The sequence below is a fragment of the Amblyomma mixtum genome, chromosome 3, assembly GCF_055824585.1.
Source record: "Amblyomma mixtum isolate Tamu chromosome 3, ASM5582458v1, whole genome shotgun sequence".
NCBI classification, from domain to species: domain Eukaryota; kingdom Metazoa; phylum Arthropoda; class Arachnida; order Ixodida; family Ixodidae; genus Amblyomma; species Amblyomma mixtum.
In genome coordinates, this window is record NC_143014.1 from 80,541,121 (window position 1) to 80,566,716 (window position 25,596).

Below are 25,596 nucleotides of genomic sequence, written 5' to 3' on the forward strand. Positions count from 1 at the left end.
TTCTGTGCTGCCCTCCACATCATTCCATAGGGTAGATGCTGGAAGAGTACAACCGTGTTGCAATTCTTTGATCACTGCTTCAGGACTGCTACAAAAAGGAAATGACCTAAGATGTAGAAATCTGTCCACTTGCTGCTTCTTCATGACAGCGCCTTCCTGCCATCAAGCCCGCTTGCACTATAGGTTTGTTAGGCACAACTAGGCATCAGCCATGCATGCCAACACCTTACAGCTCAGATATATCTCCTTTTGACTATTTCAAAAGATGTAGCTACATTTGGAAGAGGCAACGGATTTCAGGCAGGAGACTGTTTCATCAATGAACTACAAGTAGTCTTGAATAGTAGTAATAATAAAACAGCATAGACTCCCTTTAAGACAAACTTGAAAACAAAAATTTGTTCGTCTTAACGGGAGAAACCCCCCAAAAATGTGAAACATGCTATGAGAGTAAATATGTTAAATGAAAACAAATAAAATGACCCAGCAGTAAGAGGATAATTGAACATGTATGGCACTATGCATGTAGTGAGCTGAATAGATGACGACATAAAACAGCCCTTTACAGTGCAGGGTATGTTGTCAAAGCTCCGGGGGAGGGAGGGAACGCGCCGCGTGGCCTCCGCACAGAGTTGAAAACGACGACGAAGCGGCGGTTAGCTCTCGAGACGCGCTGGCTCTGGGACCTGGCTCTGTAATTAAAAAAGGGCTCTCAGTCTTGGGTTCTCCCCGAAGCCTACCTGCACAGCTCCTCAGGTCGTGACACTGCTGGAGATGCAGCCGATGCTCCCTTATCCTGCGGATGACTCGATGTGCCCACCGCTTGTGACCACCCTTGTCCATCATGCCAGCCGGTGGCTTTGAGGCCTGTCCCCCAAGGTCTTCCCTCTTGACGGCGAGCCATTGACCTCCACTCCATTCAAGGTGACACCACTGCCCGCCCTGACTACGACTGTCCCTTCAGCCAGCCCCACCTATCTCACCCTTGAGACCCCACGAACCCCTAAGCCCTTTCACGGTGACCAGTTCGAGGATGCCGAGGACTGGTTGGCTCGCTACGAATCGGTTTTGCAGGAAGAATGTTTGGCGGTAATCTGGGCCGCCGCTAAGTTCCAACCATACCTGTATGGCAGACCGTTTTGTGTTGTCACCGACCGCCACTCGTTGTGCTGGCTGAAAATATAAAAGGACCCTTGCGGCCGCCTAGCTCGTTGGGCATTACGCCTACAGAAATTTGATTTCACTGTCACCTATAAATCAGGCCGGAAACACACTGATGTTGATAGCCTGTCACGGACTCCCATCAAACCTCCTCCACAAGACACAACGAGCTGAGTCTGCTAATCGAACATCTCGAAGCTGGGCCCCCTGAAATACCACGGTACCTAGCTCATGGGCTATCATCGTTCTGCCTTCGGAGAGGGGTGCTTTATTAAAGAACTCTACTTGCAGTCTGACAACTTACCTGCTCGTCATACCGTCTGATCTACAATATGAAGTCCTCCTTGTCTGCTGTGATGAACCGCCTTCCGGCCACCTTGGTTTTACATGCACCTTATCCTGAATTCGACAGAACTACTACTGGCCCCAGCTCACTTCAATGTCAAGCGCTATGTCCAGACATGCCGGCAATGCCAGCGGCGAAAAAAAGCCGCGCTCAAGCCTCCTGGACTGCTTCAGTGCATCGAGCCGCCACAAATACCATTCAGCAAAGTCGGCATGGATCTTCTGCGGCCATTTCCTCTCTCGTCGACCGGCCACAGGTGGATAGTAGTCTTCACAGACTACTTCACCCGCTACGCTGAAACGAAGGCCCTTGCGCGAGGTACTGCCGCCAAAGTTGCACACATCTTTATGCATGACATCGTGCTTAGAAACGGCGCCCCATCAACCATCATTACTGACCGAGGCAAGGCGTTTACAGCCCGGCTCTTCCGTGACATCTTAATGCTTAGCCATATAGCTCATCGACCAACAACAGCATATCATCCCCAAACCAATGGTCTAACGGAACGGCTCAAGAAAACATTGGCGGACATGATCTCCATGTACGTCGACGTTGAACATAAAATGTGGGATGAGATCTTGCCATACATCACCTTCGCATATAATACAGTGACGCAGGAAACCACCCAGTTTACCCCGTTCTGTCTCTTCTATGGCAGGAAGGTCCGCATGATGTTGGACGCAATGCTCCCGTAGAGCGACGCAGAGGTCCCTGCTGAAGCAGGCCACTTCATGGAACAAGCAGAGCAAGCCCGTCAGGAGGCCCACTTGCACATCATCATCATCATCATCAGCCTGACTACACCCACTGCAGGGCAAAGGCCTCTCCCATGTCTCTCCAATTAGCCCTGTCCTTTGCTAGTTGCAGCCACTGTATCCCCGCAAACTTCTTAATCTCATCCGCCCACCTAACTTTCTGCTGTCCCCTGCTACGTTTGCTTTCTCTTAGAATCCACTCCGTTACCCTTCAGGACCAGCGGTTATCATGCCTTCACATTACATGCCCTGCCCAAGCCCACTTCTTCCTCTTGATTTCAGCTAGGATGTCATTAACCCGCGTTTGTTCCCTCACCCACTCCGCCCTCTTCCGATCTCTTAACGTTACACCTATCATTTTCCTTTCCATAGCTCGCTGCGTTGTCTTAACCCCTTCACCGTTTTGTTATATCAACGAATTTCTTAACAAAACTGCTTATTTTTTTGATTCTTGATTTCGAATATTATTGCAATAAAAAGCACGAATTCGATCTTTAAAAAATGTCTGAAGCAAACACGAAGTCAAATTAGCATATTCAAGTTTATTATTTCTGACATTACGGAAAACCAACTTCCTGCTGGTAATGAGTGGTAAATATATTCAAGCAAGTCATCAGGCAAGCTTATAGTGAACATCTTACTGGGAACTGCAAGAAAAGGAAACCGAGGGGGTCATGTAGGGATGTCACTGACGTTGACCATCAAGCACTCACGCGCGCTCGCAAAGTTCGCTTCTGAGCTGTCCACTTCTTCATCGGAAGAACTGATAAGCACAACACCAGCACTGTCGTCCTCGCTCCCTGAAACAATGTACACTTCGGTGTCTCAGTCACCATCGTCTGGAGGAGATTACGACGAAGAAGAGCGTCTTTTCCGAGAAGACTGGCCAACAAAACACACGTCGCCTCCGCCGGGTGCCATTTTTAAAACCCAGGTTGCCATACGAAAAAAAAATGTTTATGCGGTAGAAGAAAACGAAATTAACTGGTCAGTGCTGCCATCTGTCGAGCAAAATGTCATCTAAGCCACACACGAGCACTGCTCATCCGAAACGAGGAAGAGAACAACCTATTCAGAGAGGACGAGCCACAGTCGTCCAAAACGGTTTGGGGACGGCTTGGCAAGGACGAGCACAGCTCGTCCAAAACGGTTAAGGGGTTAACTTAAGCTGAACCCTCTTTGTTAGCCTCCACGTTTCTGCCCCATAGGTGAGTACCGGTAGGATACAGCTGTTATATACTTTTCTCTTCAGGGATATTGGTAAGCTGCAATTCATGACCTGAGAGAACCTGCCATACACGCTCCACCCCATTCTTATTCTTCTAGTTATTTCCCTCTCATGATCCGGATCTGCGGTCACTACCTGCCCTAAGTAGACATATTCTCTTACTACTTCCAGCACCTCGCTACCAAGTGCGAACTGCTGTTCCCTTGCAAGGCTATTGAACATCAAGGACCAGCAATCCGCCGATGCCCGACACTATAGCCTTCGGCACAGGGACGTGCACTACGAGCCAGGTGACCAGGTGTGGGTGTGGACACCCGTGTGCCGCAAGGGGTGGTGTGAAAAGCTAATCCATAGGTATTTTGCCCACGCAAAGTCCTGCGCCGCCTCAACAACGTCAACTACAATGTTGTTCCCGATGGAACTGTGATCGTCAGCCCTCAGCGCCAACGGCCTGAAATCATCCATGTGGTACGCTTAAAGCCGTACTTTTCACGTGACTGAGCGACCTTTATCCCCTTACCCCATGTGCGAACTTGACTCTCCCCGCATCTCAACTAGCACGGATTGTATAGTTCATCTCACCCCTATTTTTCATTTTTGTTCCTTCTTCTCTCCCTGTACATATCCCATTCCACATTGAGACAATGTTTGCTTTCGTGGGGGGGGGAATAATGCCACGTGGTGCCGCACGGCTACCGCGCCGAGTTGAAAACGACGACGAAGCGGCAGTTGGCTCTTGAGGCAAGCTGGCTCTGTGGCCTGGCTCTCTAATTAAAGAAAGGCTCTCAGTCGTGGGTTCTCCCCGATGCCTACCTGCACGGCTCCTCAGGTCATGACAATATAAATATCCCATCTGAAAACGGCATTGGTCAATACTTCGTCTCACAAGATGTTTGCAGCACTACGGAAGGCAGAGCTCTCTCGTCCAATCAGGGCTGCAGGAACACAAAAAATAGTCCCTCGAATATTTCAGCAGTGTAGGACTATTAATCAAACAATAAGCACAGCAACTGTAAACATAGTTTGGACTGGTAGATTTAGATGGTATAGATTGCATCATTCACTTGTGAAATTTACAGACAAAGCCCGTACGAACACAGCTCTGCGGAGGCTTGCTGCGAGGTAGTGATGCATTGCCATTTTCCAACATGGCGCCGGCCGAGTCGGTTGTGTCGTTTGTGTGCCCTACACCGACAGTGTGCCGTTTTTCCAAGCAGGCGATCGCAGTTGGCTTCTTGAAGTGCTTCGCGTCGAGAACGGGAGCAGTTCAAGTACGAATGCGCTCATCAAGAGGACGGCAAAACTCACCCAGGTGAGCGAGCGAACGCTTTACCAGTGGACAACACAGACGTTGAAGGCGGGCCGAATGTTGTCCCCGAAGAAGCCGGCAGCGTTACAGTGATGGACAACGCTCCATATCATTCTGTGAAGCAGGATAAAGTGCGGCGGATGGCCTCAAAAAAGGACATAGAGACTTGGCCGTCCAGAAAAGGTGTCGCGTGGAGTAGCGACATGGTGAAGGCCGAGCTCATGAAGCTTGTCAACAACGTGAACACAGGTGTGGACCGATACCGTGTGGACTGCATCGCCGAAGCTGCTGGCCGTCTCGTTCCGCGCTTGCCACCCTACCACTGCCAAGTGAACCCGATAGAGCTTGTTTGGAGCGATGTCAAGGGTTTCGTTCCCAGTCGAACCAAGACGTTTAATCTCCAAGACGTGAAGCCTCTGGTTTGGCAAAGCATCATGCAAGTGACTGCTGAGAAATGGAAGAATTACGTGCAACATGTTATTAGTGAGGAAGATGTCATGAGGAAACTGGACCACTTCATCGACGATGTTGTTTACCAAGGACCGGCTATTGTTGTCAACCTGGAGGATGACACAACCAGCAGAGCTGAATGGAGTTGTGATGACGATGAGATGAGCCCCATTAACCTGCTAACGTGCGCGCAAAAGTCGGGACCATTCAGTACTGTCGCAGTGAAAGTAAATCGTCTCTCATGAGATATGACAATGGCTGTTGTGGACGGCTCCGGATTAATATTGACCGCGTGTGCGTTGACTTTCGCGCAGCGCATGTGGTTGTTTTGCATTTCTCCACCATCGACATTCGGCTGCCCTGGCCTGCATTCGACCCAGCTTAATAGTGTAGTCACCATGTTGGAATAAATAAATTCATATACACATGACAGGAAGACTGAAAATAACTGTAACATTACTACAGAGGAACTGATACAAACAAGTGGCGACAAAAAAGAAAAAGTGGGGCCAGTCCCATTGGAACGGGCGTCTGCCTGTCCAAAAACAAACAGATGAAAGAATAAAAAGACATCAAGCGCCACCTGCTGGAGGTAAAAAGAACCTAGCTAACTACTAGTATGCCTTCTTTCACCATGATGGAGCCACCTGTCAATAACTGGCGGTGCGAGAGGCGCGTAGGAACACACTAATGTAGTGCGCGCCATCCTGATTGGACGAGAGAGCTCGTACCTTTCGTAGTGCTGCAAACATCTTGTGAGACGGAGTATAGCTTTCTTTTTTTTTACCATCTCTCTTTCGCTTGCTCTCCTCCGCAGCGACTGCTGTTTGCGTTGTTTGTTTCGTTCCTGACTGGATTTTTGAGGCTCCGAGTGCTCTGAAGATCCCCACCTGGGAAGCCATCACAGTAAAAAAAAAAAACCATTGTGACCAATTGGAAATTGCAAATGGATCCAAATGAACTTAATAGGAGTCGTAGCAATTGGTTGGTCCAATTGGATCATCCATCTGGTTTTGCAGATTCACTTGACTATCCCACTGGTTCCAGATTCCATTTGGAGTCATCTCTCCCAGTTGGATGATTGGGAGGGGTGACACCATTTGGAATCTTGGGAACCAACTGGAATTAGCAACACCAGTGTAATCCAATTGGCTCGATTGAGATTCCAATTGGACGTGCCAGTTGGTTCCCGAGATTCCGAGTGGTATCCCACTAAAAAAAAAAAATGGGTACCAATTGCAGTTGCGTATTTTGAAGCAGTTGGAAGCTCCAACTTGAATGCCTTGAGCACTGCAAGCATTTTGACGCACATCATGGACGCAACATGCCGGGCAAGACGGTACGCCTTCTGCATACGCAAGGGCCTTGTGCCTGAAGAAGTTAGCGTCGTTCCTTCTCGTGGTGTTTATGGTTTGCGCTATTTTTTCTCTAATTCAAGTGAGCCAACAGAAAGATCCAATTGGATGTTTCAGTTAGTTCCAAATAAACAATTAACTAGAATTTCCAACTGAAAAAATGAATTGGGAGGAAATGGTTGCCTTGACTGAGATCCGAATCATAATCATCAGCCTGACTACGCCCACTGCAGGACAAAAGCCTCTCACATGTCTCTCCAATTAACCCTGCCCTTTTTTTCCCAGCTGCAGCCACCGTATCCCCGCAAACAGTGAACTATAGTGAGGTCTTTGTAAAAAGTTATGAGCAGCTTTATCTGCCGAATTGTTCTCATCATTTTCACCATCACTGCGCGCATATTCATAAATGAAATAACCTTGTTCATCGGACAAGCGCCACTGTCTCCAGCAGGAGGGTCTCATGAAGTGGGTGCATATAAGTGGAGGAATAGCTAGTGTGTTCTGTGGTCATACATTTACTGCGCCTGTGTTCCTTCCGCATGATGCAGGCTTGTTTGTCTTAATTCACTTCATAAAAGCGTGGAATTCTCATAAATTCAGTTCCCACTTAAAAATGTTGGCACTAAACACACAGCGGTGCAGTCCTACCCACAAAACGCAAAAAGTGCTAGTAGAAATCTAAAAGACTACTACACCAAGATGTTTTGAAGTGTTGAAGACCTCCTGTAACTTACGATAATACAATGGTATCTAGCGACTATTACCCGGATGTCTTGTAGACTTCTAAGTGATACCCAGATTAGCTGTATAGATGTGTTTTAGCCGTTTTGTATCCGTGGTAATATAATGCTATTAAATGAAAGGCACTTTATGAAGCGCCCATGCTTGACGTAACATCAGAAGCAGTAAGAACTGTGATGAAAATACAAATGTCTTGCATGCTTGGGAGATAAGAGAGCGTGTGAAAGAGCTTGTTGCTGTGCTGTCTCTTGCTCCTCTTGTGTACCTTTGGCCTGTTGTCTCCAGATTAAAGGTGCATTTGCTCTGAGAAGAGGTCTAGGCAGCAGGTAATTGGTGCATGAGATAACATAGCAGTTTCTTTCGTAACAAAATTTTGCATATCAAGAGTGCAAAAAAAAACTGCTGCGTCATCTCATGTAACAGTTTCCTGATCTGATAAGCTCAAACATGCCTTTAATTTGTAGACAACAGGCCAAATGTTAGGGAAGAGGGACAAGATAGCATAGCAACAAGTTTTCTCACACACCCTCAATACACACATTTTTTCTCCCAAGCATGCAAGACTTCTGTATTTCCTCCAAACTGAGTTCTTATTGCTTGCTCGTGAGACATCAAGATGGGCTCTTTGTAAAGTGCCTTTCACTTTTCCTGCTGCGTAACTACAAGTGAATTTTGTACATGTGACACATTCCTGCAATGCCTACTGTGAGACGAAAGCTTTAAGAGGGCAAATTGTTGTAATTAAGTGCAATCGTAGTAAAACTTCAAGTAAAAAATTACACTAAAGAAATAAAAATAACCAATGCAGCTGTTTCTCAATGCAGGCATTGTTCTTAGTGCAAAAGAAAAGCAAGAAATGGCTTCAGTTAAAGTTTTAGTCCCTCAATAAAACATACCTGCTACTTAAGATTGAAAAAAAAAAGTGCTGAATCAAAACACGTGAAAAATGACCTCGAGATAACAATAAGAAACGTCACTTGGAAGGAGCAGTTGATGTGTGCCTGCTATACATGGTAGGCACCAGGCCCATGTCTTCCGTAAAGACTCCAACACAAATGTTGCCAGCGGTCGCACTCCACAGAGGGCATGAAATAAGGCCATGGTAACTGGGCAAACAGAACAATTTGTCAGTTTTCAGCACTCAATATTTTTTGTCTGATTGTATGCATGTAAACAGACACAAAATAGACAGGACAGCCCACAACTAATAACTGTTTATCATGTTACACACGATTCTTAAGCATGCAAGGGAAGCAAGGACTGTGCAAGCTGCACAGCTGGCTTACCAAATGTCAGGAGCGCAGCCAGTCAGGTGACTTTTGTAAACCTTCAAACAACCTGCGCACACACAGAGCAGCACCAATGAGGCCAGGAGAATAATCAACATACCAAAATATTAAAAGCTGATCTTGAATCAGATCCCTTTGTTGCTGGAACTTTCAATGCTAATGAAGCAAAAATTAGACAAATGGCCCATGTAGTAATGTAGAAGTGTTGGCACATAATTCCTTCAACTACTTATTTTCCCTCTGAGCAATCAGCAGCATACCTCAGGCAGTATACAAAATATTCACATAAGCTTCAGGAACTAGGCATGTAAATCAACAAAGCACAGATAAATTAGCCCAGAGAAGTCACAAAGAAATGAGCTCTTTAACCATGCTATGGCAGTACTGTTACTACTATGTTTTCCCCTCACCTTCTACAAAACAAGCCGTCAACATTAAATGGCTGGTGTTCTTGATTTGCTCTTGCCTGTGCTTTACGCATACAGTGTCATTTAACAACCACGCACAAGCTGCCGCAATCAATCTACATGAAAATAGTGTAAGCCTTGCTCTTCTGGTCAATCATAGTAGAACTATTTCTATTTCACTTTAGACAAATGTGCCTTATTGTTTATTTTTAATATTTGTGACATGCTCATTTTAGGTATATGTTTACTGTTATTGTCCCCCCTGCTATAATGCCCCTGGGCGCTGCAGGTACTTGTATAAATAAACTGTAGCAGACCTAACAAAACCAAAATGTCAGGCCAAACAAACAGGAATTGTGAACCAAATTTTAGCAAACAGCCTACACCTATACAAGAAAGCAAGAAGTGAAAGAAAAACAGTATTAGCTGTAAAGAGTGCTTACCAAAACTTTAGAAGTTGAGCACACCAGGACGTCCTCTGAAAACCACTGCTGAACAGCCTATGCCCAAAAAGAAATGTACAAAGTGAAGCAGGGTCAACGCTACATGTGCACGGTGCAATGGTTTACCAAAAAATTCAAGGATCCCTGCTTGCGAAAGGGCCACTCCCTTACATTGTCAAACAGTCAGCACACATGAAGAGCAGCACCAGTCAGAAGACTCAGTTCTGGAACCCTCAGCTGCAATGAAACAAAAGCCTGACAAGTCCATGCAGTAATGCACCCAGATTGTCATGATTCCCTCAGCTCTCTTATTTTTCCTCTGTGTTCACAACCAACTGTGGACCTGAAGCAAAACACAAAGCTTGCATAAGCTTTAGCAACTAGGCATATAAAAGGGCAAACAGCAGATGATACAGCTCAGGGCAGCGCTGCACAAATAAACTGAAATGTGGCAATCATAATTCATCAACAAAGTGTTCTTCCATATTTTCATCATGACATGCCACAAAACAAGCCATCAACAATATACTGCTTGAGTTCTTGGCTTGCTTGGTTTATGCATGCAGCCACTGAATTTCATAAAACTAATACAACTTTCACTTCATGATTAGTTGTAAATTGCAAGGTTTAACGTCCCGAAGCGACACATGGGCAACGAGGGATGCCGTAGTGGAGGGCTCCGAATTAATCTGGACGACTAGGGGTTCTTTAACATATGCTGACTCCGCACAGCACAGAGGCGTTTTACTGTGCTAGCATTTATAGTGGCCATTGTCTGCATTTAGCCGTTGTGTGTTTGTCTGAAGCCGGTTTTGTGGCAGGCTGCTCACCTGGCCTGCCCACCGTGTTGGGCCCACAGTGGCAGTTAAATTAATGATTGGTCGCTCGGGAAGAAAAATCTTGGCTACACAAAAGGCCCACCGCTGGCAGAACCTGCCATCGCAGGGCAGTGGCGCCAGGAGGGGAGTACTCCTAGGGATCTATGAATCTCAAGTAGAGAATGAGCTACTGCATATATGGGCATTAACCCATTACAGCTGTCGCATCATACCCTTTAATTAATGAGGACATCCTCACGAGACATTTAGCTATCAATGCACTCAAAGGTACTCAGAATGTCTTGTTCGGGATGAGGATGTTGTGACCATTTGAGAACGTCCTCATGACGTTTAATGCTGCCTGGGGTCGGTATGTGTTCGTTCGTAGCGGCCTCCAAGCTACGGCTTCTTCCCGCGACAGCTCCTTGTGTGGTGGGGTTAGAGTCGTTGATTTAGCTTATGGTAGGTGATATGTCACTGTACGTTGTGGTACCGGCTGCGGTACTGCTGAGTCATCTGTCAGGGCCCGGTTAGTAAGTCATCGGGCTGCGGCGTGCGCGCGCTGATTACCGCGTAGAGACTCGTGGCCACTTAGCCACAGGAGGGCAGTTTCAGTAAGTTCGCGCATTATAACAAACGCGCAAACTGAGGCGACGACGGTTAACCGGAAGCGAAAAGACGGTAGCTTGGATGGTTGTGTTCGGGCCACGAAGCGGAGCCGAAACACGGGCCCCTGGGGTTTGAAGAGGGTCCGCGTGTAAATTTATTGCCCTCGACGGCGCACCGCGTGACGGAGCGGATGTCCGAGAGACGAGTGGCGAAGGATGGGAGCGTGACTAGGGCAGTGCGCGTGGTTCTGACTATGTGTTTGCCTTCTCCTGTTTTAGCTGACATTTTAGCGTTTGTGTACGTTTGCCATAACTACAAACAAACTTGCGTTAAGCCTTCAAGGAATTCATGCGTTGCTCGCGAGTAAACAACCTCGTGGGCACCGGCGTTTTATTGGCGTCTTCAGTTTGAACGAAATTCTCGATCCTAAGTGGCTCTGAAAAGCGCATTTCTTTCTGGTTACTAAAATGGTCCCCAGAATGTTGGGGAAACGTATTTAAGGGCGGCTTTTCGGCGCGAAAGGGGGCAGATATATACGTCCAAGGAACCCAACAAACACAAAACCTCAATCTCCCAAAAATGACCCATCGGGACATCTGGAATCTCCCCAGGAGGTGCTCATTTTTCCCGAACACATCTAAAAAATGTCTCCACAACTAGCAATGTCCGAAAAGTTGTGCGTCACATGGAAAGCCCCAAAAGGTTAATGCTCGATTTCTTGGCTCTGGTTCAACAAAATTATTCCTCCTTTTTCATGCAGCATGCAGGCATTCAAGCGCACATATGTGCCAAATTTCAGGTGCATACTTACGTTACAGGTGGTGTAATCCACCTTTCCACTCGTCTGAATGCGTGCTGGCTCGGCCGTTCTGCACTTATCCGTTTACTTGAAATGTGTTAATTAGCATTTTGCACACAAAGGAAATATGAACTCAAAAAGTAACTTGATTTGGCCCATATAGGAGGTATTCACTGAGGCCGCGCTGGGCCGCGCTACCAGACGGCGCGAGCGTCGGCGCGGCAGGCGCGCCATGTTTGCGGTCGTTTCAGGCCAGCTCGCGCCGTGTCACGGACCCGGCCTGAACTGTTAGTGATCCGTAACATATTTGTACGTTGTTGAATACGTCACCGACCACTTATCTTTGTGGAGCGCGTATTGTGCATGAAGTTTGCAGCAGAATTGTTCTGCGCCGTGATATAACCGAGCTGCCTCAACTCGGCAGCAAAACTGGCTGGCCGCGCTGCACGCAAGAACGTACACGACTTGCAGCTTTTAATATCTGTTGATAACTGTCAGATAGTCATACAGGGCACATCGTGGATAAACAGCACGATTAATTACCGAAATTCCAGAACTGCCACCGCAGAAATTGATAATTCAAGCGCCTAGCTGTAGTCCGCGAACTGCTGACGTTTCTCAGACGTACGGTCTTTCAGCAGAAAGGCAAAGCGTCATAGCTGGCTTATTTACCCGACAGAACGGCCAAACAAATACTGCCATGCGCTCGCAGCACGAACGGCAGACACAGCGAGAATGTTTTGCAGTTTTGATTGTAGCTACGTAGCGCTGCTTCGTATGCACAAGACCGTTTTCGCAGCAACGCAGTATGCAGCCATTCCGCTAGATTCAGTTGTAACACGTCACTTTCAGCAGGTAGAGATGACAAGTTAAGCTACAGCTAAGTGAACAGACCCTTCGAATTACTCACCTCTTCAAAAACGGCACCGCGGCCGTCGGCACCGCGGACGTCGGCACCCACAGCACGACTCTTGGACTCACCCGCTTGTCAAGTAATTGCACTCTCTCATAGGTTTATATCCTTTAATTCCTTGGCCTTCCAGCAAACTTAAGCCGTGCACAAGGTGGGCCTCGATACCGGTGAATTCAACGCGCGGCAGCAGTCTTGTATACGTCGCACACCATGCCGGTGCCTCCGCATTCCTACGGGGGGTCGACCTTTTCACAAAGTAGAACCTTCTGAGCGTGCCCGCTCTTTTCTGCTTCGCACAGTTCACGGAATATTCACTCAGTCACGCGGCGGCACGGGTCGGACAGAAATTACGGACAGAAAATGGTGCTAAAGAGCGCCCTCTGCCCTCGGCTGGGTAGTACCGGGCTCTGGCGTCTGCTTCGGAAAGCACGTTGGCAGTATGGACCCGCGACTTTCGCTTGTGCTGTGCCATGGCCTACAGCGAATATCGGGCGCCGAAGATTTTTTCAGGGCTGGCACGCTGTGTAAAGGGAAGAAATTATGCAATGGCAAGTACGTGCGCTCTGTTCAATAAATAAGCGGCGAAGTTTCAACGTGGTGTCATTCGCAAGTGAAGAGAGTCGCGTACGAAGTTGAACTTCAGATAAGGTCTGCACGCTTCGAGATTCAAGCGCACCAACGCGATGAAATACTTGCAATATATGAATTCGCAGCAGTTCTAAACAGACATGTATACGGGACTGCTCGAGCGCACGACGGTACACGCCGCGCCAGCAGCGGTCTTTCAGCATATGCCACGAAACGGTGGGCCTCCTGCAGTCTTTCTTGACTGCAGCTCGCTAAACAAGTAGTCATGCCTGCGTTGTAGTAGCCGCCATCTGTTCCTTCAGCAAATGCTAACATGATGCAATGAATATATGAGCTCGCAGCCGAATAACGCTGCAGCGCGAGCTCGTGCGCTGCGCGCTTGATGTCGTTTTCTTGATGTAGCTTTTCATCCTTAAAACGACATCGCTCGAACACGTTCGCTGTTATCAGTGATGCCGCGCTGCCACATACGTGCTGGTTTGAGGTCGACAATGTGCACATTTCACTCTCGACGCTGGGCTGCTCGTAGTGCGTAGCGAATTCGCACCTAATCAACCCGCCCATTTGTGGTCATTTGCATGCACCTGGCCACCTCACCACGTTGCACCAGTGGAATTGTCTCAATTGTCGCAGTGGCCGGGTCTCTAGTCGTGAATCACCAGCCATGCCTGCTGATTTGTCGATTTGCCTTAATAGTGATTATCTGAAGTGAGATGTTGACATGACATGAATTATACCATGTATTTTTTTTTTGCGCTCTTTGCTGTGTTGTGCATTCCCTTGATATGATCTCTGAATTATGCTGTTCGTTTCTTACTTTTTACTGCTTGCTCTGTTGTGCATTCCCTACGGTTTGATGATTGTCATGGTACACTTTTTGCTGATTTGCTGCTTGCTTGGTCCAACTGCCTATGTAGGGATCTACTAGACAAGTTGTGTTGTAGAATGCATAAATTCTCATTCTACGCCTGCATATGCGGCTGCTCGCTACGTATACATTTTTTGAGAGAGGTAAGCGCCAAAAGAAGACGAACACAAGGAGGATGAGGCCGGCTGTAGACCGCGGGGAAGATTCTAGGTACATATGCGGGATGACTGGCCGAATTGTTTTTCTCGTTACCCACAAAGTGGCGACTGCATATACTGATGTTCCGCACTGCATCCCACGGTTTGCCGTCCGGACTGCATGTGCAAAAAGAACGAATATCAGCAACGCGGATAACCAAACAAACATCAAGGCAGGCGAAGCAGCCAGCACAACGCGAAGGTTCGCTTACTCAGTGCGTCGAACTGCAGCTATCCAGCGCGTCCGGCGCTCCGCTTCGTGAGACCTTGAAGGAAAACGGTGGAATTTGATATTGGGATTCAGACCTTCTTGCTCGTGGCAGCCCACGACGCAGCAGTAACGACGGTGACGCTTTTTCGAGACTGAGCGAGGTCTCTCGGCGTCGCCGATTCCTTCTGCTGCCTGCGTTTCGTGCTGAGGCACACGGAGCGTCGGTTTTCTAAATACTAAGCCACGGCCAAGCCGCGGCGTGGTTGATCACAAGTGACGAGCCTTATCGCACTCACAGCAGCGCAGAAAAACGTGCGAATCGACGCAAAACGCAGGCTAGAAAGGTGCGCCAACACAGCCACGGCTCACTACTGACCCAACCTGGTACTACCCAGCCAACTTCTCCTTGCCGCCACCAGGCGCCGCCACGTTACCTGAAACTCCAGCGCAAGAGGCCTATTCAAACGCTGCGGCTGGCTGCGGCGGCCGCGCGCGCGACCACCAACATGGCGAATGCCGCGCCGGCTGCTAGCGCCCCTTGCGGATGACGTCAATATTTCAGTTTACTAGCTGTGTTCTTAGCACGAATTGCATCCTGCCGTCCATGGGCCCGATTCTCGATATTCGCCAATCCGCCATGAGCGGGGCGTACCCGTGACGTATGAATCGGGGCGGTGCGAAAATGCGTAACAGCAGAATAGAATGACGACATTGAAGAATAAAGAAAAAACTATGACAAAAAATAAACAGTGTCGTCTGCTACATGGCGCCAAGTACAAAAAACACCGCCGATTTGCGGCGCGAAGGTGAGTTAGCACAGTAGCGCCGCAGAGATGGACGGTGAAATGCGTTGCGGCGGCGGTCTCGGCGTACTCGCCGCACACATGAGCTGAGTGATGGTGCTGAATGCGACAAGACCCTGTGGCCGGTCGTCACGGAAATAAGAGTTTAGCGGTAATTGTACTGCATGAAGCGACCGCTTATTGCCCGAAGCCATCGCGCAGCGTGTCGCGTCTCCGTACTTGTGAGATGCGATCAGCGTCACGGGGAGAGGAATTGGCGGAGAAACGGCTGGCTCTCGATCGTAACCACAACGCGTCAGTGGCGTTGGAAAGCTTTACCTCATCGTGTCACTTCTTCAGGTGCATAGAACTTAACGCTACCCTTGGTTACGTTTGCAAGCGGTCGCGCACGAAACGCGACTGCGAATCGCGTCAAGTGCAACGCTATGAGCGCGTACGTCTTATTATGAAAAGCGTCAAATGCGAAAGCAAAATAGAGAGATATTGTTTCCCGCCAGTACTTAAAGAGAAACAGACTAGCTAACAGAAGCATGCATTTCACAGTGTTGGCGTTTCACTTAATCTGAATCTCATCTTTTGCTTTGTGAACATTAACTAAGCCTGCCTGAAAGCAGACTTCACGGACTTTATATAAAAGCACCTCACGAATGCATGGCGTAGAGTGGCAGGACATTATTTCATTCAAATAAAAAAAGGCTTTCAAACATTGAAATAAAATTTCAATGTTTCAAAAAGCCCTCAATCTCGTTAATTCTGTCTAACAATGAGCACACAGCACTTACCAAGGGCATATAGGCAGGTACACCACTCGTGTGATGCAAGTACGCACCAAAATGTGAGAGGTGAAACAAAATTTGTCAAGCCCATCCCTACAATTCCTTTGCTGCAGGACAACAGTAATGCATCCACAGCAGCACCAGGCAGCTCCTTTCAATGCAGCAAGATTCCTTGTAAGAGGGCAACGTGTGATGTCAAGAGAGGTGAAGTCGGCAGGAAAAAGATATCTTCACATATGCTCTCAACATTGGGGAATGGGACGAATATAGAGGGGGATAGTGAAGGTGGAGGGTGATGCCACATTACAAACAGCTAATCCAGTGTGTAAGACACTTGCTTTATTTGCTTCATGAAGTTATTGGTTTGGTCTATTTGGGTTTAACGTCCCAAAGCGACTCAGGCTACGAGGAATGCCGTAGTGAAGGGCTCCAGAAATTTTGACCACCTGGGGTCCTTTAACGGGCATGCAAGTTATTATCATAGCATGCACATACACGTGTATTGTCTAGTGCACATGTCATATCAAGCCTGAACATGTCTCAGGGTGAGGTCAAGGAGCTGAAGGAGAATAAAAACAATGTTGAGTTAAGAAGGAAGAACACCAACACAACAAGAAAAGCACAAGCATGCACAGCAGCAAGATAACACACAAAGGGGGCAAGAAATGCAAGGCTAACATGGCCCACAGTATTTGAGGGAGGCAGCGTCACAGACAAGCAGTGGTATTCTGGCAAAAGGTCCATTAATGCAGCATGATAACACTGGATGATGTGGATTGGTTTTGGCAAGCCCTGTGCACTCCACGAGCAATCTACAAGAGGCCTCAGTCATGTTTCTAGCCTGATGTGCAAGTGCATGACTTTCCCTCTGTGCACACTCCTGACCACATACATATCAGGGCCAGGAGAAATTCTAGAGAACCGTGTACTGTGCGATGTCAGTGCACGTTAAAGAACCCCAGGTGGTCGAAATTTCTGGAGCCCTCCACTACGGCGTCTCTCATAGCCTGAGTCGCTTTGGGACGTTAAACCAACCAAGGTTCTCTTTGAGCAGTGGATCACAATGCCGTTAGGCAACATTTACACCATACACTGATGCAATAAAGACCCTGTGATGCCACTATTGTGCACTGCAGGAGAGTAATGCTCAATGAAATGCGTTCACTCTCAAAGTACTTTCCTTTACTGTGAACTAAAGTAGACAACCCTCTATGTACACTCAAAATATGACATCTACAGTTCAGTGAAGGGCACCATACCAGATGTAGGTGCTGAAATGTCAGCAAATGTCTGAAAGGACACTGAGGACTAATCGAAGTTGCTCTGCAACAATAGAGTACCACATTCCAATAACGAAGGGCCTACCTGTACTGAGAACAAAGCTTGCATACAGCTCAGAGATTATTTGTTCAAAGAAGCAGTTCAAAATTACCGTGGTGAAGTGCGTTGGCAGGAAGGCTATTACAGCCCTTGGTTGGTAATAACTTTATTAGTCCCACTTCAGTGGATCAGGTGAGCGTGGGTGAAGGGGTGTTGAACAGGTCGGTGACGGCCCTCAGGCCACTCTAGGTGACGAGGCACTGTTTGGCTGCGGTGACCTTCAAGGCCCAGGCCATGATGCAAAGCTGTAGCTCTGCCTGTGAGCTGCGCAGAGCAGCCTCCCATCGCTCCTGTGATTCCATCCCTTGGGAAGGAGGTTTCGGTTTGTTTGGGCAAGCCTGATATGTGCGTTCAAAATCCGCTCTGGTGCTCGAGCATAAGTGACAGGTTGGAGATTTCTCCCCTCTATGTATGTATTACACTCCACTGCATGAAAAAAAAAAAATAGAACATTTAAAATGCCTAGTGGTGTGTGCACATGAAGGGTAAATTGTTTTTTTTGAGCATGATTAAGGCAGCTTGAAAAATGTTAAGCAAGTCTGACTCAGAGTTTCCAAGAGGAGAACAGAACAGAAGCTACTCATCACCAATATAATGATAGAACAGGTCGCAAAATGTTGATGAAATTGGAGTCATTGCAAGTGCCTGTGCACAAAATTTAAGCCCCCTGAAAAATTATATTGGGTGCCATGTGCAACCAGAAAAGAAAGGTATGGAAAGCCTGCACACACCACTGTCAAGGAGAGAGGCTGCGATTCAGCAGGAAACCCAGTGTTATCCAGCCGGCATTGTGTCAAAAAACAAGCTTCACGCGTGGATGTCCGCAGTGAAAGTCACTGAAAAGAAGATTTGTAATCTGAATCAAACGTCAGCACATGTCTGAAGCTACTTCACGTTATAAAATAATAGACTTTACGTACAGAAAATGACTAAATTTCTGTCTGCTTTGAAACCCATGACCCCTGGATCGCCAGCCAGGCACACTACCAACTAGGCCAGAAGGGTAGCGGATCGGGCTAGTTGGTGCAGATTTGACATTTTCAGAAGCGCTAAAACAACAAGGACGCAGAGGGAACAGACAGGGACGAGCGCTACTTAGTAGCGCTCATCCCTGTCTGTTTCCTCTGCGTCCTTGCTGTTTTAGCGCTTCTGAAAATACCAACTAGGCCATGTAGGCAGATTGACTTTGCTGAGGTACAAAGGGGGGGGGGGGGGGGGGAGCGATGTGTGGGTGCTGTTGGCTTAATTTGAAGCCTAGCAATGTAATTACTGCAGTGAACTAGAGATGTGCCAATTAGTGAGAAACTAACTACAGTACCATTACGTAGGTGAACTGCAGTGTGGAAGAGTTCAAACGCAAGAATTGGAAACCTGCGTTGAGGCAACTGTGATAAATGTGTGAACACGAATGAAGAACAGTGACTGTGTGTGTGAAGAGAAACCGCTGAAGGGAGCCATAAACACTGTCGTGTCATACCCATGAATGCTGAGCTTAAGTGTGCCCCTACATTTTTGGGGAGCAAGACAAGTTGCATTGCCTCTTAGGTGTTGCAATTTGCCTAAAAAAGGTGAGGTGTCTTTTACATGCACAGTGAAAAGTTTGTGGAAGCCATTATTGGCAAAATAATTTATTTTCATCACTGAACTTCATGCATCCTAGAATTCATTATGCAGCCTAACTGCGAATCATTAAATAGTGCAACAATACATATTGACGAATATGTCTCATCTACAAAGATAAGAATTTTTTCGGGACAGAGTAGTCTTTCATAAACGTTTGACAGTGGTGTACATGCACATTAGTGTTGCCTAGTTTGCAAACTGAGGTAGCCAGCTGAAGTAGCCACCTTTGCTAAACGGAAAAATGGCAGCACGGACACTGATACGGTCCAATCACACTAAGGGTGCAGAGGGTAAACAGGTTGTCTAGGATTTGTCTTAAAATGACCAAACAGCAACCCCAACTTATATGAATCAAAGTGCAAGGGGACGAGTCAATGAAAATGGGATCTAACACAGTTTCACTGGGAGGACAGGTGGGCAGTGACCTTCCATTCAAGGTTGCATTCAAGGTTGATAGCCCAGCACAGAAAAAGATCCCGGACCTGGAAAAACCGCCTGCGTAACCCAGAAAGATCAATAGCGTTTACTACTACTACTACTATTATGATCCATTTCCAGCTAACTTATTGAACCGGATCATGCCCTTCCAGCTACAAAATGCCATTTGGAGTTCCAGAAGAGGGCAAATACGGGCTGGTTGGTACATGTTTTACGAATTGGAAAAACAGCGCAGTGAAAGACAACACAAGAGAAGGACAAAACACCAGCGCTTGGAGCTTTATTATTTGGAGCTTTATTATTGAAACACAAATTATGTCCAGCTGCATAATTTATACTTCCAGTTACCTTCAACTGAACTAATGTACAATTTGTAGGTTTTCGTCAGGGGTACAAATTTCAGCTAGAAGATGGGAATGGGTACACGTGTCAGAACGCTGGCCAGGCCTTGCATTTTCATCCGGGAAATTGAGCGTGAAACAACTGCGTCACTTTTCCTTCAGGAAAAATAGTTCACTGCTGTATAACTACGTGCAGCATGTGAAAGACTCAGTCGAAAGCAAGCAGACAAAGGCAACCAAATGCCATGAGGCAAAGCATGTTGTGATCTTATCACACAAACAGTGCCACACAAGGCATGTTGCACCCTGAAGAAGAGATGTTGTACATAACTAGAGACACAGCGACCATGCTGTATGTTGAGCATGTTCTGGACTGCTGGCTCTCAACAAACACCAAAGCAAACAGAAATGCATTGGTGAAAGCATGTCCAGTCAACACAATGGTGCTGGAAGGAAAACATTTTGGTGCCTTCCTGTGCTTCACTGAACTTAAGCACCAAATAAAATGTGCATTGTGTACAAGCAGGACACATAGGGAGGCACCACACGAAGGGATGGCACTTCTTCACAATCACCAAAGCATGTGTTGAAGCACGCACTCAAGAAGTTGGCAGACGGTAGGCTGAAAACACTTGGGGCACTTCCTGACTCACACAAAACTGCAGCACCAGACAAAAATGATTTCTACTGTCATGGATACCACCAATACGGTCCTATTCAAAGAACAGCACCAAAATGATGAAGACTTCACCAGCTTCCTAGCAGTATGCTATCAAACTTGAAGCAGAGCAAATGTACGCTGATTACTTGTGGCATAGCTACACGTGACAACCACGGCAGTGAGTGCAATTCCTGCACGCAGCTGCTGATCGTGCACTTACTGTCTGTCAGGTAGAATCCAAATGGTGCTCTGTCCTCCTCCTTGTTGTAGATGTTGGTGCTCCTGCTATTACCACCACTTGCCAGAGGTGTCATGGTCCTGCAGCTGAGTGTGCATGAATATGTTGGGTTGCACAATGCAAGCTGTGCTGACCTTCGCAGAGAACTCTTGATCATGCTGTACCATGGCCTTTGCAGACACCTCAGGAGCCCGGTATGGCCACCCAGCTGGGTAACCAGACCAGCTGGGAGGTGACCAAACATGAATCTGGTATCCTGGCTCCAGAGCACATGAGACCCCATGGTGAGGGTGGTCTGCCACGTCTGCATAAGATGCACACCATCACCTGCACACTAATCAATGCTGTGCACTGAAATCTCCCAACGAACTAGACATTGTGTTCAAAAATAGTCTAGTTTTACGTAAAAATGTAAAATACGCTCACTGCAAAACCAATCATTAGTATCGAAACAAACTGTTTCTATATAGCTAGAGGTACTTGATGGCAGATTTCCCAAACTGATGCACACAAATAATTACTACAGTCTTTTTATACTCAAGAAAACCTCTACAGAATGCACTGCAAGGAAGGGCACAAGTTTAACTGTTTATGACTACCTTGAGTTTTCCAGTATATGCATGCTTTCGCATTTTGCACCAATCGAAATGGGGCTACCTTGACACTGTGGTCACTGAGAGAAATTCAAAACCACAGAACAACACTGCGTGTCACGCACACCTATCTCCGTTGTCACCTGAGAAGTACAGACATGATTAATTTACATTATTTTCATATCTGGTTCTATTTACACTGTTCTTGCTTGCTGAATAAACTATATATAAATGCAATCAGATATCATTAGCCATACGCAATCTTACTAAAGGCAAACATGTTATCCCTTAATGCTTGCCACTACATGCACACTAAGCATGTGCTCACCAGTTTGATGATTTCCATGCAGGCAGCACATCAAGAGAGATTGCACACAAACGGGTCATGGATGGATACCGCACAGACTTCGTGTGAGCTGGAACCTTCACCGGCAGGAACAACACACCTGTAAATAAAATGTACAAGAGTCATACATGTTTGTTTTTCGCGCGCCCTAAGAGAAATGATTTTTTTCACCCTCCTACGGTCATTTCCACGTGACTGCTGTGTAACTGATGATGTAACACTGTTATGAAAATTTTACCTTGAATAGCAAAATCACTTTTGTGTACTTCACTAATAATGCTTAAGCCAGGGTATAGTATTCTTTTAGAGTTTCACACAATTTTTTTTTCCACACTTAAGGAAACGACGCCTTCCAGCTGATTTCACCTATGCTGCCTTTCACATTCATCAACACCAAAAACAAAGAAATCGACCAACGTCTAGCATGCTAGACTTTGTTTTCTCAACTTGAGCCGTGTGCAAAAACTGAAAACAGTATGATGAAAAAAGAAACACGAAATGGCGAATAAAAATTTCGGATTCGCAGCATGCATCCTGCATTTGTTTTAAAGTCATTTCCAGCATGCATGCAAAAGGAATGAGAATGACGCTACACACACACGGGTGTCTCGTCGAGAAGCCCGACACATTCCTGGAGTTTGTTGGTCGGCCGCGCGAACACCTGTCGTGTCATCCGCTCATCACGCGCGCAAAGCGCATCAGTTCAGCGACGTTTCACAGCTGGCGATCGCCCCTCAGAGCTCGACAGTTCGGCACTGCTTCTCGCCGCAATGCATCCTTGCATAGCCACCACACCATATGCCTCGTCAGGTGATTGCACAGACGAGCTGTCTAGTCAGAGACAACTCGAAAGCATCGCGGTGACCTCGAAATTCGCTCACCTTTCCCACTTCTAGGGTTTAACAAACGACGAATGAATGCAAGGAGCAGCAAATCGCAGCGCCGGCACCGCCATTCGAGCAATTTTCGCGCTTCACTAACCGCACGGACGGATGATTTCTCACTGCGAGCGAAGGGTTTGCAACGGGAGAGCAGTTAGCGCCCCTAAGCGGCTGTACGCTTAAGCCTTCACTATTAACGTCTCAGGGGTTGCTTATTTCAGATGTGCTCTTACAACGCCATATCATTACATTGTGCAATCAAAACAAGACTTTTATAAGCTTAGTTTTGTCTTGAAATAAATACCCGTTAAAATGCGGCTACCTAACGCCGTATAAATCAGCATTTCACTAACTCATTTGCATGATTCGGGTACCTTTCGCCGGGCGAAATGATGGCGGCGAATTTCAGCCATTTTTTGCAATGGCGGCACAACGTAAACGTGAAGAAACGTCATTCTGACATCACTCCAAAATGTGTGCCTATCACGTGCTTTACGTGATATTGTTCCAACCAATCAGATTTTAGGAAGTTGCCATTTCCGGTGTGCAGCTATTTTCTCCAAATCGGCAAGTCGAGCGCAAGTGCTCTCGCACAGGCCACTTGTAGCTTCTTTTCCCTTCACAATCACATATACGTACCAGCCGGGCACCAAGAATAGCGCTGCGAAAATGCATTTTCAATGACACGTCAAAACGACGTCACCGCGAAAAGTGCTGCTGTAACCGACCCTGATTGACACGCCCATTGATGGTGATTGACACTTCTGACAGCCAATCAGAGAGGCAATATGGCGCCGACAGGCGAATGTGAATATCGAGAATCGGGCCCCATGCCGGCGACCGCACCATACACCACAACAATCAAAATGCATTCATGTTTCAGTCAAAAAAAAAGAAAACAATAGAGACCGAATTGAAAGTCCGTGCCGAACAAAACTTACGTTCAACGGCGCAAATCTGAATGAATACAAACAGCAGACGCAAACGTATGCACCATTTAATACACAGTGTACATAACACTACGGCGCCATGCATATAATGATGGCCACTTTTTTCTCCAGCCCTGAGAAGTCTGCAATATGAAGGAAGTAAAACAGAATACAGGCTGAAAGTTGATGCACCTTAAACGGGTTGTGAAAAGGAAATGAAGCTGCCCGGTTTCAATTTTTACTGCTTCCATAAACATTAGACATGCTGATTCCGAAATATTTCGACTCAATATTGAGTCTGCATTTAATAAAGCCCGTTCGAAATCGCTGCTTTTTTGTGCTCATGAAACGACCATGCGCCACCGTCGGCTGGCACACGCACTACTCGACTACGTCATTTTAAGATCTTCAGAAACGTACAGATATCTTCAACTTTCGTTTGCCCTAAAATAGTAGCTTGATGAGAAATTCCGAAAGTGAAACAAGGTTTTCCAAATATTTGCACGCGTAACTGCACTCTGTTAAACTGCAGTACGTGGTCATACATCAATCACTGACCTGAGACCAGTTTCGGTTACGGTTCTGCTTCTCCATCTTCTTTGGCTTCAGTATCAGCGGCTCGACATAGCCCAGCAAACCACAAACCTCCCATAGATGTCCAGATTAAGTCTGAACGTCTATGTACCAAACCAAAATCTCTCAGACGTCTTATCTACCAACCTTTTTTCGTGGAAAAGCTGCAGACGTACCCACGACATCATATCTGCCTTAACCTAGACTTCTCGTAGATATTACTTGTCGCGTCCTGGGTATGTAAGCGAAATATATAATTTAAGAATTCCATATTTTTCAATCGTTCGATATTTCGTGTTGCCTTACTGCATTTAAAGTTTGAAATCGCTGTTGACTACAAATTGGAGGCATGACCAGCGCTGCCTGTGTTTTTGTGTTTTTTCGTGCTCGCTTCACGGCAACATCCTGCCTAGAAAGAAGAAAAATACGGGAAGTAGTAAAGACAAATCTGAATGCACACGCATCAGGTTTCTGACTCAACTGTACGCAGTTGGTTTGAAATGCCAGTCACTTTGGTCAGGATTCGCATTGTTATTTCATTACTATTCTTACATTCAATTTATACCTTGTGCTACAGCCTGCAAGCTATCTCAACCACACTGAAAAGTGAGGACACACTAAAAAACTTGTTTGTTATTTAGCAGCCAGGACTATATAACCATTTTTTCTGATTAAGCATGTTTTATTCAACTTATCCAACTATTTAAAATACAAGAATTGGTTCAGTTCAATTTTTGGGAGTTATTTTTTTTTTCAAAAATGTCTTAAATCTGCTAATCGCGCTAGCAATATTGGAATGTTGAGCTGAGGAAAGCTTAGGCATTTGTGTTGCTGAATGTGCGACCTCATATTTCTTGAGAATAAACTTCTTGAGTCCCGCTTTTTATCATCATGTCAACACTGTAATCATGTCCAGTGCAGGCCAAAAATTTCTCCAGTTAACCCTGTGCCAGCGGCGGCCCCCTTATCCCAGCAAACTTCCGAACCTCATCTGCCCACCTGCCCTGATCCTCTCTGCTGTGCTTGCATTCTCTCTGAATCCAGCCCGTTACCCTAATCTTGCCTTCATGCTACATGCGCTGCCCATATGCCTGTTCTATGCTGCGGACAGGCGGCGGCGGGGAAAGTGCGGTGAATTGTATAAGCCGCCATCGCGTTGTAGTTCGTATCGTATTTTATCAATAATAGCGCAAACTGCGCATGGCGATTGCAGCTGTGGAAAAAGTAATATGCTACAATTTAAAAATAATTAACTTATTTTTCATGCCACACCAAGCCTGCTACTAAGTACAAAAAAGAGACGATACAAAATATGTGACAGTTTCGCACATCCGCACGAGGCTAGGTTCAGCCATGGCGGCAGTGGTAGAGCGCAGGGCGTGTGCGATTTCAATCGTGTTCCGTGGGATCATTGTGTTTGAAGAACCTCGACACAGAATTAATTATTCCCTTATTATTGCTGGCGAGATTGTTCAACCGTTCTTTCCTTGATGGAGCTGAAGGAAGACAGTTTGCTTGCTTTTACTA

At 46.6% G+C, this 25,596-nt stretch overlaps 2 protein-coding genes across 14 annotated transcripts in view; both read right to left on the reverse strand.

Annotated features, from left to right (window-relative positions):
- The window catches only part of LOC149350758 (uncharacterized), a 111,400-nt gene extending 96,460 nt beyond the window's left edge, over window positions 1-14,940 (reverse strand). For 3 of the 12 annotated variants that reach the window (XR_016290428.1, XR_016290423.1, XR_016290425.1), the window contains exons 1-3: window positions 9,485-14,940; window positions 8,632-8,683; window positions 8,323-8,451 (exon numbers count right to left, since the gene is read on the reverse strand). Coding sequence is in view for 1 of the 12 variants with exons in the window: in XM_089579903.1 (XP_089436029.1) it covers window positions 5,981-6,139; window positions 8,323-8,375 (212 nt within the window). In the remaining 11 variants the exon portion in view is untranslated. Of the gene's footprint in view, window positions 1-2,784; window positions 8,452-8,631; window positions 8,684-9,484 lie in introns of those variants that run through there. The other 9 variants (XR_016290430.1, XR_016290429.1, XM_089579903.1 and 6 more) reach the window with 9 other exon arrangements.
- A 2,656-nt stretch (window positions 14,941-17,596) lies between these two features.
- On the reverse strand, window positions 17,597-22,901 carry LOC149350761 (uncharacterized). Of its 2 annotated transcripts, none has more exons than XM_089576931.1 (4): window positions 22,568-22,901; window positions 21,669-21,786; window positions 20,730-21,051; window positions 17,597-18,282 (listed from the first exon to the last, which is right to left on the reverse strand). In XM_089576931.1, the coding sequence occupies exons 2-4, from the start codon at window positions 21,684-21,686 to the stop codon at window positions 18,254-18,256; spliced, it is 369 nt and encodes a 122-aa protein (XP_089433057.1). In that variant the 5' UTR covers window positions 21,687-21,786; window positions 22,568-22,901; the 3' UTR covers window positions 17,597-18,253. The 2 variants fall into 2 exon arrangements, with proteins under 2 accessions (XP_089433057.1, XP_089433055.1); XM_089576929.1 differs by lacking the exon at window positions 17,597-18,282 and having other exon boundaries at window positions 19,780-20,827; window positions 20,882-21,051.
- Window positions 22,902-25,596: the final 2,695 nt, after the last annotated feature.

Coding starts and splice junctions, on each gene's coding strand:
- LOC149350761 (XM_089576929.1), bottom strand. Junction 20,828..20,881: donor ATCAAGAGTTCTCTGCGAAG/GTCAGCACAGCT, acceptor ACTCAGCTGCAG/GACCATGACACCTCTGGCAA.